The sequence below is a fragment of the Trachinotus anak genome, unplaced genomic scaffold (assembly GCF_046630095.1).
Source record: "Trachinotus anak isolate AG129_WGS33_773 ecotype Australia unplaced genomic scaffold, CSIRO_AGI_Tana_v1 ptg000019l, whole genome shotgun sequence".
Taxonomy (NCBI): domain Eukaryota; kingdom Metazoa; phylum Chordata; class Actinopteri; order Carangiformes; family Carangidae; genus Trachinotus; species Trachinotus anak.
Window position 1 is genome coordinate 9,770,382 of NW_027273870.1, and position 18,376 is coordinate 9,788,757.

Consider the following 18,376-nt stretch of genomic DNA (forward strand, 5'->3'; position numbering starts at 1 on the left):
TGTTTTTCTCTTCTCTCGCAGCTGTCTCTCATCCATCCATCTATCTCCACCCCCACCCCACCCTGCTGCTCCGTCTCCACTCCTTGAATAATTCAGGCTTGCAGAGCTAGTGTATTTTTGGTTGTTGTCACCTCTGCAGTAACATAAACACAGAATATACCAGTGAACACACACACACACACACACACACACACACACACACACACACACAGAGAGAGAGAGATCCACACAAATGAAGCTGCCGACAGCAACAAAAAAAGAGTCTGTCAGGCCGCTGAGACTCGCTAACAGCGAAGAATTATCTTTACAGGGATTTCACACCATCACTGTGCTCCACCCTGACTCTGCTTTTCTTTCCCAGCAATGAGTAATGATATGTCTCACTTTTCAAAGTTTGACTGTAGAGCAATGTGTGAGGGATGACACAACTTCCAGAGCTTGCTTTTGGTCACATGGATCCCCCTGCGCTACTGGCTCTCTTGTAAGGTGCTGCGTTTTGTGTTTAGGCAGTAAATTTAAGTCATTATGATCCACACTCTGCTTTTTATTAATTTAATTGTTATTTATCTTCATTATCCCCGTTGAGATCAAGAATCTATCATTAAGACACCTGTGAAATCTGCTGAAGACAGCAGCACATTTACATACTAGTTAAAGGCCAGTTTTGAATCTGTAGACAACACTAGGCTCCACAATGTCCTCTGGGCATCATGCATCAACAAATGCTTCTTTTAAAGCCACATTAATGTTTTTTTTTTGGCAACTTGTGGACAGCAGAGCAGTGTGAAAACACAACACTGACATGACCTTATAAAGCTGTGAAACTGAATGTGTTCTGGCACTCACGGAGCAACATTAGCATTCATCTGGTCACCATGGCCCTGTTCAGACTTGGCATCAACATGTGTCTCGGGTGATTCGTTCACATGTGTTCAGCTCTAAGTACTCAGTTCACACCTGGCATTAAAATGCGTCTCCACATGCGTCTTAAGTGACCACTTGTGATTGGATCTCACTTTTCTGCTTTATATGCAAGTAAATAGGTATATGCTGTTGTTCTTAGCCAATCTGACAGACGGGTCCTTTGTGTTTGTGAGAAAGAAAGGAAAAGACAGAGAGAGAGAGAGAGAGAGAGAGAGAGAGAGAGAGAGAGAGAGAGTGGAGCAAGGATGGTTGAGAAAATCACTGCATTACACACAGCTCTACAATGAAATCCATCCATATCCATTTGAAATAGTAAAATATTCAGTTTATTATGAAACAACATGTGGCCCAGAGCACCTCTGAATGTGGTCGAGTGATAGGATCTCACATGCATCCTCAGTGCGTCTTGGGTGCGTTCACACCTGAACTTAGAGCTGTTCACTTCTGATCAGATCACCTGAGACGGATTTTAATGTTCGGTGTGAACAGGGTCCATGATGCATGTACGTCCAATATTCACTCTCCACTAGCTCCTGAGGAAAATATCTGGCTTTTTAGCTGCTAAATGATTCACTTTAATCACCAGGCCATCACTAACTAACTATCTTACTAACTAGCTTACTAGTCTCTGTAATTTGATACTGGTTGGGTTGCATAAAGTGACTTTATCATAGCAAGTTTGGTGAAAGCAAGCTATGTTGTGTGTGGAAACACTGTTCATTAGAGCAGAGTTTGTGGGCCCAGAAACCAAAACAATGAGCTTAAGAGGGAAAAAGACTCTGTAGAACTGAGGGGAACTGCAGTCAGTTATTATTTTCTTGGTGTTTGTCACTACCAGCAACTACCTGTCCTGTTTCACACAGGCATTTTATCCTTTGATAATATAAAATACTGATTTGAGCAGCTTTAAAAACAAACTTTATGTTTAGAAAGTTATTGATGTTAAATTGGTTGATGTGTCAAAGTAGAGTGGCTCATCAATTTGATAATAGCTTGATACTGATTGTCATCTGCTGTGTTGAGTCATGAAAGCAATGAAATTGTAAGGTATCTGCATAGGATATACAGATATAGGGCTGGAAGCAATAACAGAAAGGTCAGGAGATCACCAACGTTATTATGACCCATCCTCTGTGGACCGAAGTTTATGCTGATTCATCCAATGTTTATGGAGATATTTCACTCTATACCGTGGTGGCGGACTCACTGTTTGACTGAACAACACAACCCTCAGGCTCTCAGATGTGCTTTTCTTTTGGATATCTTTGTAAATCGAACATCTTTTGGTTTTGGACTGTTGGTCAGACAAAATGAGCAATCGGAAGACATCACCTTGGGTGCTGGGAAACTGTGATGGGTTTTTTTTCACTATTTTCTGGCATTTTATTGAACATTTTATAGACAATGAACACTATCAACAGATTGATTAATAATTTAAATAACTGCTGGACACGCTGATAGCAATGATACACATCACTTCCTCTTTTAAAACCAAATTCTCTGTGGAGCAGAACGTCACATTGACTTGACAGTGATCGCAACTAAACACAACGTCTTTAGTGGAATTTGAAGGCATAGATGAGTCTTGTGAGAAAAAGAGAAGCATAGCTATAAAACAGTCATGCTGTACATCTGACAGGGTAAAACATCTGTGAAGATTGACACCGCTGCTCTGCTGGTGCCAGCTGTAGCAGAAGGCCTGTGAAACTTTTCTGAATATGCCGAGAGGATGTGACTGATTTAAAGTGGAGCTCCCCTTTGGGCCCCCAGGCTGTGTAAATGTTAATATATGGCTGTCTGACATTCTAGTGCTGCAGCCACTGGACTCTGGACCTCCACAGAGAGATTGGAGGAAGGTTGGAGAAAGACGAAAGAGCAGCCCTGGGGTGGATATGAGAGAGAGGTGTAGATGAGAGGTAAAACAGCGGTATGAAGAGGGAGGACAGCAAAAGAAGGAGGGAGATCTGGAGGAAAAAGTTCAATGATTAGAGTGATAAAAAGGATTTGGCTTGAAAAAAAGTAGACTGGAATAGCTGCAGGGCTTAAGGGGCTTTGGGAGACTGGAGGATAAAGACCTGCCCCAGGCCACTGGACCACAGCCAGGACTCAGACACCCCTCTATGTGTGTGTGTGTGTGTGTATGTGTGTGGCCTGAATGTACCAAAAGCCCAGCAGAGCGCGAGCATTGCACATCTGTTCACCTGTGCATTCCCACCCTGCCAGGGACTGTGGCCAGAGGAAAAAGTTGTGAACTGATGAAAATTCAGCCAGTGGTTTTCTTTGCTGAGCAGCAACACAGCTGTCACATTCTGCTCAGTTTATCACAGTTACTTTCCCTCTATTTTCTCTTTGTCAGGTACACAGTGTTATAATTTATGGTGCTACCAGAGTGGGAAAATGTCTTTACTGCATTTGTTTTACAGTACCTAATTACAAACCAACCAGGTTAGTAAATAAACGTTGCAGGAGCGAAGAAGTAGCTGGTTTATTGGACAGATTTTTGTCAGCCTGCCAGGTTTGAAAAGACAAGTCTAAACATTTGGGTTCCTATTCTACAGCTGCTTCAGTGTCGTTCCCTCTTGCTCTAAAGGAATGTCTGTTCTATATGAAGATGGAGCCAGCAGCCTGTTAGCTTAGTTTAGCATAAAGATTGCCACTCACAACAAGTGCCAAAATCTGCTCACCAGCAGCGCCGAAGCTCACTTCTTAACCTACCTAACCAGCTACTGGCTGAAGCTTCATATTTATGGAACTGATATGAAAGTGTTGTACATCTTATCTGTTGTAGCTCTTGGCAAATAAGTGTAATTAGTGGGGTTTTCATTAGTAATGAAGATGACACTGGCATCTACTAAGAGTTTATCTATGTTCATTCTAACAATTACAAAAAATAAAGCTGAATCTAAAGAAACCTGCCTGTTTCATCTCCTTAATGGGACGTCATGATACCAGAAATTTGGTAGTCGGTACAGACACCGATGAACTTCACAGTTCTCAATACCAAATACGATACCAGGGCAAAAAACAAAACAGCAGAGGCTGCAGTGCACAGTATGCTAACACACTCAAACATGTGCACGCACAAACACAGACAAACACATGCATATATAACCAGTGTAACCAGTACATACAACCAGTAGTTTAAAGTGACTAACAAGGTGACAGGCTGATGGTGTGAAAATATTAATTTGAAAATGCACGAAATATTACAGTTTTCGCTCTTACTCTGAAAAAGACAATAATCCTATAAAGTTGTTTACATGTGAATGAAAATTACTATTCCACTAATAAAACTCTGATTAACTCCGATTGAAGGGTTGGTGTTGCAATATTTGTGCATGTCACAAAATCACAAAAACCTGTTGATATTCAAGTCTTTCAAATGTTTAAAAAGAGGTGCCTTTCCACTCCCATCCAGAAATGTGGGCTTTTCTTTTGGGCATGCATCTCTACCCCAGCTTTGGAAACTGTTGTCTAGTTGGTATGTGTACAACGAACAGATCTGATCGTAAACAGCCAAGAGGCCTCATGCCACAAACTGCCATAAAAACCCCAACTGAGATGCATATTCTGAATGTGCTTTTTATGTGTCAAAAGAATGCCCCTAAAACCCGAATAATAATGGTATATCCCTCATGTCTTAATCAGATAATGACTGTAGCCCTCTAATGGTGTGAGTTCCCAGCTAATATTATGAGGTGTTGCTAAGCTGATGTTAGCCTTTGTGAATGTTGTGTGTGGAGTGTTGCTACAACAGACGCGAGCTGTCGCTGTATCTGTAACAGAAAGGAGTTATTTCTTATTTCAAAAGCTCACTTTAAAGAATTTGAGAGCAAGTTGACAAGCTAGGATAGCTGTCAAAAAGTAGCCTACTAATGCCTTCAGCTGCCTCTGACTATCACACCTTGGTCATAGTGGCCTGTCGTGAGTCTCCCGTCTCACTCTATGACTGACACACCATCCCGGAAGAGGATGAAATTGCAGATTGGAGCTTTAGAAAGACAAGAAATTTTTAGGGAGTTAGGATTTGCTAATTAGCAGTAAACAGTAAGTGCATCTGATGTTTATGGTAATGTGGCATTAGTTTGTAGTGTTTATAGTATTTGGTCATAAACCAAAGACAAATTAAAGAAGAATTAAATTTTTTACCTGACGGTGTTAAATGAAAACTTCAGGGATCATCAAGTTTATTACAATTCCTGACTGGAGCATGAATGTCTGTACAAAATGTCATGGTAATCCATCCCAGAGGCTTACTGATGAGATGGATGGCCCCCTGTTACTGTTGTTGTATCTGCTAGCTTTGTGTGTGTATGTGTGTCTGCTTGTAATCACAGCTCAAGCTGCTATGGGGAATTTTTCTTTATAGCACTATGTAAATGAGGAGTCCCAAACCTGCTGTTCTGTTCTGTTCTGTTCTGTTCTGTTTTGGGGTCTTCAACGTTTCTCCAGCTGTAGCTTCCTTTTGGATCTTCCTCTCAACTTAGAGTATTTTCACCCACCAGAGAGGGAGCAGTGATCTGAGCAGGGACACAAAGCACTACAGCAGGTTAGCTTGTTAGACCCTGCAGATTGAACACAGTTTGCCACACTAATTCAGATCCACAAAGGCACTTTACATCCAGAAGTTTGCAAGAAATAGCCAGTCTAAAGAATACGATTCATGCTCAATTCATGCTTTAGTTTGTATTTCTTTTCTAGCTTAGAAAAGCACCAACATTATAGTTTACATGATTTTGGCTTTGCCTTGTAGGTAGGCGTGTGTGTGTGTGTGTGTGTGTGTGTGTGTGTGTGTGTGTGTGTGTGTGTATTTTTGTTTATTCTATCTGACAAAGCAGCTAGCTTCACCTTTTATTGTAAAGTGTTGCTCTCTGATAATACAAATACTGTCATGGAGATGTGTGAAGGCAATCACATACATAATCTTCACACAGGCACACACACACACAGGTCTGTGCCAGCATTTCGCATCTAAATTGCATAACTGGTATGAGATGAGTGTGCAGAACAGTTTGATCACTGGAGAGCGGGTTTATGAACTCACAGCTTCACTAAGTCAAAGCATTGATCAAAAGCTGGAGAAATTATCAGACTGGGTCTAATTTCTTCTAGTTTTTGTCATAATGAGAATTAAAAGCAGCATCAGTTTGCAGATATCTGATTCATTGATTTATTTATGGCTCTTCAAAACACAAATCCAAAGGATCTTTGTTTAAGTGGGAACATTTTTTTCTAACATGGTCAACAGTCAGATATAAAACATATCAAATGTCATGAATTTTATCCTACTCCACAATTAAACTGTCAGCTCATATTCAATGAAAGGCTGTTCCACAGTATGGCTCCAAAAAGCTTTTGACTGCAGTATTTAGTCAAGCTGCTGCACATAAACACACACTGGCCCCAATGTCTGTGACAAAGACCTTGTCACTGATTATGGACGGCACATGATAAAGATACTCAGCAATACATTTACAGACGGTCATTTGGACACAAGCTACCCTTCTGTCATAGCAGTAGGTACACACACCACATTAAAGCTACAGCTCCAACTTTGCACACATCCACTGCAGTATTATGTACGACAGAAGAAACACCAAAGTGTCACCATGTTTGGATGTTCCTCTCCTCCACAGTCCCAGGGTCTGGAACAGAGCTGCTGCCTACTGCTGTCTTATATAGGAGCAGGAGTAACTGGCATGGGTGTGCTGATGGCAGATGATACCATGTCTAACTGGGTCATGCGTTATGTTGCCCAAGTAGTTAAGTGATAGTGAGATGTGGGGATTTATTTAGGTAATTTAAATGGTAAAAGTTATATTTATTTGCTTCAGAACTGGCAGTAGAGTTGAATATTGGGGAAAATAGAAAGTTTTTTTTTTTTTTTTGTATAAATAAAAGCACCTCAATTTACTTGTGTGACTCAAGCCATCATGTTAAGTTTCTAACATAGCTGACCCACAGTTTTTGTGACAGTGTCAAAGCCATGCTGAGTATGGGCCGTTGTTATCTGTGAATGCAAGCATTCAGTGATATACCCACTGATTATGTTGTGCATATGATGCAGCTCTCATTGTTTCAACCTGAGCTGTACAGGCAGCACTTCTCAAATCATCACAGCCAGAGAGGAGATGTTTTTAGTAAATACCTGGTAGAGTCATTTTGCATCATCTGCAACTTGCTAAATTAAGATGGTCAAACCATCATACCAAGTGGAACAGGCATAATCAAAATGTCACCATAGTAATGATGAATGTAAGAGGGTTCTTACTTGATGTTGAAATTGAATTGTTCTGCACAACTGGAACTGTACTTTACTGGTGCTCTTAGAAAATCCCATGTTATTCCTAAATATGTAACATGTGTCTGAGATACACAGGACATCTTATAGTGGATGGGAGCTGAGCTGCCAAACATTTGCTCAGCTTCTTTCTCTGATAACTTAAGATTCAGTCGTCCAATTACTAAAATCCTTCATCTGGTCAAAATATGTTGTTGAAAACAACCAAGGTGTAAAACGTGTGTTGTAAAAATGTGGCTTTAAACTGGATACAAGTCTATTTTGAGGGTCTGGCAAGCAACCACAATGCTGCACAAAGGGGATATGACATCATTCACAGGCGACCAAATGAAAAGTACCATTACAATGATTAAAATTATGTATTTCTTTAGCTTGAAACATTTGGGATAGTGTAAGAATACAACTCAAAAAGATATATAACATAGGTCTAGTCATTTTTAGACATTCTGTGACACACAATCTTTAACTTCTTCTTGGTTGCAAATATGAATGACTGAGTTATACCCAACTGTAGTGAAATTAATTATCTATGATCTATTATTATCTAATTATCTATGAGCGCTTTAATTCTGCAGTAAAAACGATCTCATTCCTATTGATATCTTTCCCAGAAACCTTTCAGCAGAAGTTTGCACTTAACTGCAGTTCAGGGCCGTTTTTAGGCAAGGCAGTTGCCTAGGGTACCACCAGCTGGAGGAGCCAGCTGGTGGGAAGCAAAATCCTGGAATGACTTTCGAAAACATCCACATGTGTTCTGTTAAAACACTGACCACACAGCGTTGTGAGGGAGTGAACTGCGAGCTGCAAATAGAACTGCAGACAGCAAATTCATTTCATGATATCACAATTAATGACATGAGCCATGCTGGCAGAGTCTCTTTGAGTGTCGAAAACAGTTGTTTGTGTTCTGTGAGACATTGTGCAGATGAACCACACCTCTAAACCGCTGCTGTCGGTCAAAATATTTAGCATTTCGTTAAAATGAGGTTAAAGTGAGTGGAAATACTGTGGAAACTTTACTGCAATAACAGGTGACAGGTCTTGTATTATTCCTGCAAATGCGATAGATGTCTAAGATACAGTTTCAGTCTGTGACATCTTTTTTTGTATCTGTTTGTCCTTTGCATCTTCTTCTTAGTTGCAAAGTGACAGGGTGAGTGGTTGCTTAATATTAGTACTCTCCATGAATAGGATACACAGCTCTACAGGAGACTATACAAAATATTATAGGAAGCCATCAAAGAAAAGCTGTGGGTGATGTGGGTTATATTTTCTTAATGCACAGCTATCAAGCTGTCAATGATCCAAGTTGCTTCAATAATGTTAATGCATGCTAAATGTGCACTGGAAGCTGTGTAATTTAAATAGAACTGTACAAAATATTGGATCATAAAAAGAAATCAGGATGTTTATACCTATAAATAAGTATAAATAAATTTAAAAAACCGCACTTCGGGACAGAAATGACAGTTGGTGTGGAAAATGACACACCTGATCAGAAACTTTAATATTATAAAACTAACACTCAGATTGCTTATGTTCCATATCTCACCCTAGGTATGATTAAAATCAGGATAAGAGATAAGAGGGAGTAATGTGTATATAAAGGACACAGGCCAGAGGCTGAGTGAAGTTGAATAAATTTGAAATAAACTAAACTGTGATTAAATTATTTGTAAATGAAAAGATCAGCTTCCTCAGGAGCAGCAGTGGATGTCCGGTGGCCAGAGGGCAAAATGACCAGAAACAGCGCTGCTTGTTTTGGTATCCTCGTGTGTCTTCCATAGTGTTTCTACTGTTTTGCTCCCCTTCCTTGTGTTTCTTGTTTGTCCCCTGTTAATCTCTCTATGTTTGTGTGTGTGTGTGCATATGTGTTTGCCTGAGCGTGGCCACCCGGTTCCTTCTCCCACCACCACCTGCACACCTGCTTCTCATCACCTCATTAACCCAACAAGCATCTGCAGTATTTCAAATGTGACTCTCCACCAAAGTCTTCACCAGATTGTTCAGTTCATCTGCGTAGAACATTTTCCTGCTCTCCAGTCTTTCCTCTTCCCAAACCTTCATCACTACAAAGCTGAAAGGCCCTAATATTGAGCCTTGAGGCACCCCACTATTATCCTTAGCCTCTCACATAGTCTTAATCCCATAGTTCATGAATAACAATACAAACCCAAAGCACCAAATGAACATGTGAAGGATTGGTTATGAGTCGTCTCCCTGATAGCACTTTCACACACAATCAGTTTTCATGTCATGTTGCCTTTATGGAGCCTCTCATCTTCACAGAACGAGTTTTGATCTGTTATGAGAACCAGTGTTTGGTGATAGTAACCAACAGCAGCACTTTGATAAATAAATGGTGGATATTCTGTATGTCATTGGGGTACTGTAATATCCTAATGATGTTTAGATGGAAATGCTGCTTAAGAGACATTTGTACAAACACCTGACTGTGTCAGACAGTGATTTATGTTCTTTGTCATCCAAAAGAGCTCAGTTTTTTCTGGATGAAGTCAGCAAAGTTCAGAGGGATGTGTTAGGTGTGTAAAGGCGTTCCTGCTCACCTCTGATAGCAGCTGAGCAACTGCAGTCTGTGACAACTTGTTAAATGTTGACTCTCTCCCATCTTTTTCTCTCTTTTTGTCTCTCTGACTCTCACTGTCTTTCTCTCATTCCCTCTAAACCTGTTCTTCCTCTCCTCTTCCACAGGCCGACTGTCGCTCCAGAGAATACCTTCGTGTACACTTCCCCACCGCAGATACAGGAATCAAAGAATGAGGTAAGTGACAAAAAAGAACCATCACAGGCATTTTCGCTTTCACACTCCAGTGCACACATTCGCACACACAATTACACAAATAACTTGTTTGTGTGGTGCCCTGGCACATGGTGAGAGGAGTGATTTACACAGTCTTAAAATAGGATTAAAAGCCGCAGCAAGTGACTCATTGAGGAATTTCCCCAAATCCTAAAGTAAAGCCAAGTTTGTTGGTAGAAAGCCTAAATATTCTTATCTAATTTGCTGTTTAAGCAAATTTGTAGAGGAGCATAAATACAGTGGTATCTTCAGAAAACTAATTAATATAAAACGATTCTAGCAGAATTTGCTAGAAGATTATTGTTTTTAATCTAAATATCTTCTCCCTGCTTTATTGGGTACAGTAGGTACAAAGGGAGAATACAGAGGGAGTGAAGTTTAGATCAAACCCATGATATTAAACCCATACATCGCATCCAGTGTGTGTGTACATGGCTTATGGCATGGTCATTATTTAGCTTTATCCCCTGTCAGCAGGGGGGGGGGGGTCTTAGGTCATGTAAGAGCATCCCTGCAGTATGGTTGGGATTCATTGCTTTGTTTTAAGATGGGAGCTTGAACCCAGGCTTCCTGTTTCAGTGATGGTACGCAGCTTCATTCTACTGCAGAGGAGGTGGAAAGTTTAAGAGTTTAAGAGCCTTTGACAGGTTCTTGGCATTTTCAGTGGGGTGTGGAAGGGGCAGAGGTGAGCCAAGGATGCCTGAGGTTAAGCAGAAAGAGAGAAGTAACGATGAGGAGAGAAAAAGCCTTTGATCTTGTGATTCTCATCTGAAATAACAGGCAGCACAGCTCAGTTCGGCCCTATCTTTCTCATTACCAGTCAAACCACAGACCGTTAGCACACTCAGATGCTTGGAAAATGTATTTTCAAACATGCACAGAATTGAACATTCAGGACCCAAGTGTATCTGCCTGTGTGAGCTGACAATTATATCTTCGTTCACAGTTGCTCACGTGCAGGCACGAAAGTGTGTGTGCACTCTCACATACCTCAGTGTACCCCACAGGGAAACATAATGGGGTGTCCATGTTGATCTGCTCAGAAGCTCCCTGACGTGGTGAATCCTCTGTGCGCACTCCGCTCTTTGATCAGCCTCTCTACAAAGAGACTGAGACAGGGAGAAAGGCTTTGTGCTGAGTAGGCAGGGCTGTAGCAGGTTCCTCAAGGCCTTAACCCAGCTTTACCCTCTCACTCACTCAACAGGCGGCATGCACATTTGATCAGACCTGTACTGTACATTAGCAGTTAGAGGTGGCTGGCTATATCCCTCTCATATTTATGTTTTTAGCAAGACTAATGTTTGTATCATTGATGTTAGCTGAGGAATTAGTGGGTACATGACCCATTAGATAAGCTTGTCTGTCTGTTAGCAGGATAACCCGAAAGTTACTTAAAGGAGCTATTTGTAAGTTTTGCCACCGCTACAGAGCCAGCGTTAGCATGAACAGATGTTTATTCACCAGTCTAGAAGAAATCTATCCCTTCCTTTCTTCTACTGAAGCTAGCATGTAAACCAACTAGCCCTGGCCTTGTTGGTCAGACTGTCTGGTCACTTTCCAAATACTGAGTTACTTTAGCGACTGGTCAGCCCTGTAGAAGTAGCGCTGTTTAGAGGGTGTATTTTAACATCTTGTTCTATATAATAATTAAAACGATGGCTGAAGCTCTTGCCAAGACTGGTAAGTAAACAGCTGTCAATGCTAATGCTGGCTGTGTAGCAATAGCAAAATATAGAAAGATCTCCTTAAAGATATTTGTTGAAAAGAAAGGCCATGAGCCAAAGAGGATGTAATTAGATTTGGTGCAGATGGTGCCAACATGTGGTTATTTACAATGTGCTTAATGCTTTGACTGGTAATTCCTGTAGCCTGCAGTAGATCAGGGTGCTGTTAGTCATGGCTTAAGTGTGACTTAACAAGTTGCAATTGAGCGCAATTTGTATTTGTTTGTATGTATAGATACATATTACAAAAGGAGGATGACATGAACAGTTGTCCTGCTCTGTCCTTTGTAATTGTGATCAGAGGGATTTGACAAAATCCCTGGAAGATTTCAGGCATTTGATCGCCTCCATCATCAGTTAGTCAGCAGGTCTGCCTGTCACTTAAAAGCCTATATATTCAGACTCAGATCCATCTTCACTTGCTGATTAATCATTTATCAACATTTTCTATCATTTGTGTTTTGTGGGTTGAGTGGCCTTGATGGAGACACATCCTCTCTGATTGCTTTTTAGTTTTCACATAATGTTGAGTGTGTGGTATTTTAGAGAGGTTCAAGCCTCTTGGACCCAAAGGAAGTCAGCCTGTTACTGCAACAGTAAAATGCTTTTGAGGGAAGATATTTGAGTTGCGTCATGTTACATTCCTGACATCATTTTTAATGGTAACCTTTGTTTTCTTTACTGTAAATCATTTAACTTTTTTTGAACATTCATCAATTTTGTCTTTTGCTTTGGATTTTCCTCTTGAGCTGTCTATATGCAAGCAGGTATGGATTGTTTACATGCACAAAGTGTTGTCTCTTGTCGAGATATTTCCTGTTTTTGGACACATTCTGAACACAGGTTAGTTTCTCTATCTGGTTCAAGACAGGTGTCAAGACGGGTTGAAAATCAGCCTTTAGCGGTGAGCTCTTCAGTATGTGGCTGAACTCATTCCAGTGTTCAGCTCCTGATAGGCTCAGGGAGCAAGTGGCTTGACAGCAGACTGTGGTCTGTGTCCCTGGGTGGCAGAGGAAGAAAAAATAAAGTTTCTGTCTCTGTCAAAGAACGAGGAGAGAGACATGAAAGATGGAGCAGCAGGAGAGGAGATGAAGAGATCCCAACAGAAAAGGGAAACAACAGGGGTGCAGTGGGAGGGAGGGAAAGAGCAAGAATGTAAAAAATCAATGGCTGCTTAAGAGAGAAAAAGAAAGGAGTCAAGGCAAGAAGATAAAAACTTATCAGTGGTTAGAGTGACAGAATGATATGCTGGTGCTTTCTGGATTTAACTCCTTATATTTACTGTTATTGATTGCTTTTATTGTTCTATGACAGTATGGTATCTGAAGTAAAGAAGACATCTGGTACTTGAACTGGTCTGATTTCTTCTATATTAAAGTTGGAGTAGGCACTAATTGTTTTGGTGTCAATAGGCGAAATATTCTTTAATTGTAATTCAAGTGGTTTTAGAGCAAACTAGATGTCTGCACCTCCTCTAGTCTTTGACAGGAGAACGAAAGCGTTCCTATTGGCTTTTTTACAAATGCAGATGCATGTGCATGTCACATCAATATCAGTGAAGTGTTTTAGAGGTGTACTTCTCCTGGACAGGTAACAAGCTGCTCGCGTCATTTCCCTGTGATATCTTAATGTGTTGTAATTGGTAGATTTACCATGAAAGCAAGTGATGAGAAGAGTTTAGGCTTCTGTCACTTGTGCTGCGTTCGTGTATGAAGTAGGTGTATTGTATCCCCTCTCATGAGGGGAGAGCTATATTTTCAGATTTTTCTAGAATTTCTAGATTTCTACATACCCTAGTTTAAATGTTTCTTCTTAAAACTCTACTTTTTACTTCTTTTTTTTTTTTTAACTTTTTTTCTCTAAATACCTTCAACTTTTGTACTGTACTGTCAGAGTAATTCAATATTTCATGGTAAATCACTTTTGGGAATTTTAGTGGTGAGGCCTGCAATTAACAGTATCTTTCATTTTGAACTATTGGTTTTTTTCAGTTAATCATTTCGCTTTAACATGAGCCTTTAAATACTTTTTGTCTGACCAACAATCGAAAACCCAAAGACATTCAATTTAATATACAGTGATACAAAAAGCATCAAATCCTCACATTTGAAAAGCTGGAATATCTTTTTCAGATTGACCACAAGACAAAGTCAATACAGTAAAAAAAAAAAAAAAAACTGTATACAAATAAAAAAGATTATATTTAATTTAGATCAATGTAATGCAAATGCAGCATTATGTTTTTGCCTTATTTTATTGTATCCCCTGTGTTTGTTATATTGTTATATTTTTCTGCTATAAGAGCAGAAAGTGTAACTTCCTGTATTTTGCTTTTTACAAAGAATTATTTATGGCATTTAATAAAACATCAAAAACATTTAAAAAATTATATTTTTATGACATTTTTTCCTTTATCTGATTGTACAACATTGTAATGTGACAGGAAACACTGTAATAGCAGAAAACAATAATTATCAATGATACTATGTGTGTGTTATATTTTGAGTTTAGAACCATTGTAACATCATGATCCCAAACTATCATTAAGCCATCACGAAACAATTCAGTTTCGATTATGGAGATTGTTTCAATCAGCTTCATGCTGTTATTCAGACTGTACTGCCCTTTTGGAAAACATTTCTGAAATGCCATTGAAAATGTTGTAGAGGCAGTTGGCCCAAGGTTGGACCCACGAGCTCTGTTGGGAGCAGCCACTCTCATTAAAAACTTATAGTGGTACAAGGACACAGCTTGTTGTTGTTTCATTACCTTCCTCCGCCCCAGTCCTCCATCTCAGAAACACCAATTCCACTGTATATCACTGACTGTCGGACGTTTCTTTAAACACCATCACCCCAACTCAACTCGCTGTGGTCTGACTAACATACAGTGGTAAGGGCCACCATGTGTGAGGGTGTGTGTGCATGTGTTTTTCTCAAAGGTCAAATGTCAGTTTGGACTTTCGTTCGGTCAAGAACAATGTTGATGTCCCCAGTTTGATTTTTTTCAAAAACTTTTTTATACACATGCACATAAATTAGTAATTTGTAGTATTAGTCACTGCAATTTTCATGCAGTTTTCTTTTGTTTTTTGACAAAGAAATATGCATATATCTTGTTGTATTCTTACTAGTGCTTTCTGCGCACAAATGGATGTTCTTTTTTACTCTGCTGAGTCGTACGGGGCACGTTTATGTCACTGCAGTTTCATTCAGCATTACATAAATATGATGATTTGTTGTCTGGGATTTTGTTAAAATGGTCCCATGTAACTTTTGCTTAACAGTGGTAACAAGTGACAAGTGGGAGGATGTTAAAAGCTAAAATGTAGTTTAGTTTAACTAGAGCACAGTCATAAAGTCATACAACTGACTCAGCATTAGCCACCACAAGCTGCTGGTCATACAAGACAAAATAAGGCTGTAGCAGTAAAACCATACACTGTATATAAAGATGGATGTAGATTCTGGGTCTGAAAAGTGAAGCCAATGCTGAAGTGCCTTAAACCTGCATTCTATGTAATGATCATCAGGGGGCGACTCCACTGGTGAAGAAGTGTGATTGTATTGAAGTCTGTGGGAAAATGTCTCTACTTCTCACTTGATTTATTACCTCAGTAAACATTTTCCTAATCAGTTTATGGTCTCAATCGCTAGTTTTAAGTCTTCTTCAATACAACATGATGTTCGTTTTTTTTAATTATGGTGCCATTTAGAGGAAAATAGACTATAAAGCAGGGTATGCATTAGGGCGTGGTTACTGTGTGATTGACAGACTGTACCACACATGGCGACCTGCCTGACAATAAGGATAGAGTACGGAACAGGTCAGATCCACCCCTCACTCTTCCTCAGCTCCACCTTCTCGTCCAAATATGGTTTCTTCTGGTTTAAAAAAAAAAACAAGATGGCGATGGCCACATTGCAAACTCAAGGCTTCAAAATGGCAGTTCACAAACCAATGGGTGACGTCACAGTGGTTACCACTTGTGTAAAAGCCCTGAGTGTATTGAATTCAACAATGATGTTTTTTATTGCTCATATATTCAACCTTTATTTATAAGGGTAAAAATGTGTTATAATATTAAAGTGTTATAGGTGAAGAGTTAATGTAAGTGGACAAAACATCTCAAAGCTCAAAGTTTGCTAAATCATCAAGCGTGTGTGTGTGTGTGTTTGTGTGTGTGTCCTGAAGGACTGTAGCCTCTGGCTGTGTGTATCAGGTGCTCGGCCCAGACTGACCCAGACCGTGGAGCAAACAGTTCTGATGCCAACTCTGCTTCTAAGGGACAGCAAATAAAACATGTTACGGTGACTCGAGGGCAGAAAGCTTTAATGATATTTTTTTCTCTCCATCTGTCTGTAGCGTTCTGACTTTCTCTTCTCACCTCGGTTTTTCTCTCTCTCACACATACACAGAAAATCAGTTATGTTAATGTGGAGAATTAAGATGAATTGATTGCTACAGGGTAGAGATACATGAGGACAAGTACGATGCCATCTATCTGCTAGTCCGCTTACAGTGGTACACACTGACCTGTGTTACTTTGCCTCTTATTTATTACAATTAGAGGATAACACCAGGTTAATTGCTGAGATCTGGGAACATGGCAAAGTCATTAAAAAGGAATCAGATGGAGCAGAAAACAAACATACCTCTAGGTTAGCCAAAATTTCTTGGAAGAAACAACAAAGCCTAGTGTCTGCACAGTTTTTAAGTGAGGCTAGGTGTGATCAACATTATTTCAGGTGTCTGGTAGTCTGGCTGAACAGTGGACTTGTTTACTAGCTGTCTGATCGTAGAGTGCTAGTGTTGCTTTCCCTGTTAGACGTCACTGTAGCACCACATTCCCAGATAAATATCTTTTTATCAACCGTGTATAAAACTACTGTGTAATGTGAGATGGGTCACTCTTAACAACAACCATACAGTGAATTGTCATCCAACTCTGCCATCCCATCACCTCTGAGGCCGTTTAGCCTTTTGATTTAGTCTCTCCATTTTCATCAGCCCTATCTCCAGCAGCAGCAGCAGCAGCAGCAGATAACTGTAGGCAAATGCCTTGTAAGCCCACTGTAGGCTACCTCACCAGCACCAAATAACACACAGGCATGTTAGCCACTAGCTAATGAGCATAGTGAAGCTTTTAGCAGCTCAATATTCAGATATTTTCTCCAGGATGGTAAAAAAAACTAAACTAAAACTAAACTGAAGAAGGAATGTGAATATATGAACTTGATCAGGTGATGAGAAATGGCTTCTGCTGGTTGTGTAAATAGTCAAGTGTTTGCAAGTTAGCCAAAACAATTTTATGAAGTCATACTATGTGAAATTTGTGTGTGATGGTCAGCTTGTTATGGAGCTCTCGGGGCCACTGTAGATTTCTGCCATTGAAGCCTGTTCATGATCATTGTAAATCAATTCTTTTGGCCAAAAGCTTGAGGATTTTGGTTTGTCTTCTGAATTCTTGCATCATCAACGTTTCATCTCATCCTGTTTGAGTGTGAAGTGCATCGCTGCTGTTGGTTGGATTCTTTCTTCCACTGTTTCTCTTCTCCCTCTCGTTGCTTTGTGAGCATAAAACATAAAAAGTGCTCCCTGTTCAATTAGCTGTTGAAATCAGAGCTGGAGATACAATAAAGCCATTTTCTTCACTTAAGAATCTCTGAAGGTGCTTCTTCTATTCTTCTCTTGTTTCTTCATATTTGTCATTGTTTCACCATCCCCACATATTGTTCCTTCACTGTGCCTCTGCACCGGCCACAGCCAGGACTGGAGGCACTGTGACATTCCATCTGTCCCATTATCGTGACCGCGATATCTCACTTACACCTTGAAGGAATTTCCTCAAATTTAGCTCAAACATTCACTTGGACTCAAGAATGAATTGATTCGAATTTGGTGGTCAAAGGTCAATGGTCACTGTGACGTTACAAAACATATTTTTGGCAATAACTCACAAATTCATACGCTGATTATGACACAATGTAACACAAACATCTAATAGGATAAAATGATGACATGATGATATTTTATATCCAAATTGTCAAAGGTCAACTTCACTGTGACATCATAATGTTCTGCAAAGACACCTCTGGCCATTATTATAGTTTCACTGGTTCGGCTCGATATATATTCAGCTCTTCATAATCTGTTCTGTGTGACTCCACCCTTATCTGGCATTAAGATGAAATCACTGTCCCATTCTGGTTTATGTTGCGATATTAGCTGAATGAGTCGTCAATAATTTTTAGCTAGTGAAAGACAACTTTCAGCTGAGAGTATTTGGTATCTTTATTTTGCTGTTTTTTTATCACTTGAACCTTCCATCACCTTAATGCGTCTTTCCCTCCCTGCATTCTTCCCAGTAGAGCAAGTTGCACAGTGTGCCTGAGGCAGCTGCAGGCATTGAGCGGAGCCACAACTGTGTGTGTGTGTGTGTGTGTGTGTGTGTGTGTGTGTGTGTGTGTATATGCATTGAAGTGGAGCATTGGGGGAAGAGATGATAGGGAAGGAGATAAATTGCGAAAAGGTCAGAAAGTGTAAGAGTGGCAAAGGGGTTTGTGTGTGTGTGTGGGTGTGTGTGTGTGTGTGTGTGTGTGTGTG

General features: G+C 40.1%; 1 protein-coding gene across 2 annotated transcripts in view; it reads left to right on the forward strand.

Annotated features, from left to right (window-relative positions):
- LOC139636678 (endonuclease V-like) overlaps positions 1-18,376 on the forward strand; it is a 69,824-nt gene that overhangs the window by 27,237 nt on the left and 24,211 nt on the right. The window contains exon 8 of one of the 2 annotated variants that reach the window (XM_071504928.1): positions 9,938-10,007. The exons of the other annotated variant lie outside the window; for it this stretch is intronic. Within the exon in view, the coding sequence (XP_071361029.1) occupies positions 9,938-10,006 (69 nt within the window). The 3' untranslated portion in view covers position 10,007. The remainder of the gene's footprint in view (positions 1-9,937; positions 10,008-18,376) is intronic. 2 annotated transcript variants of the gene reach the window in all.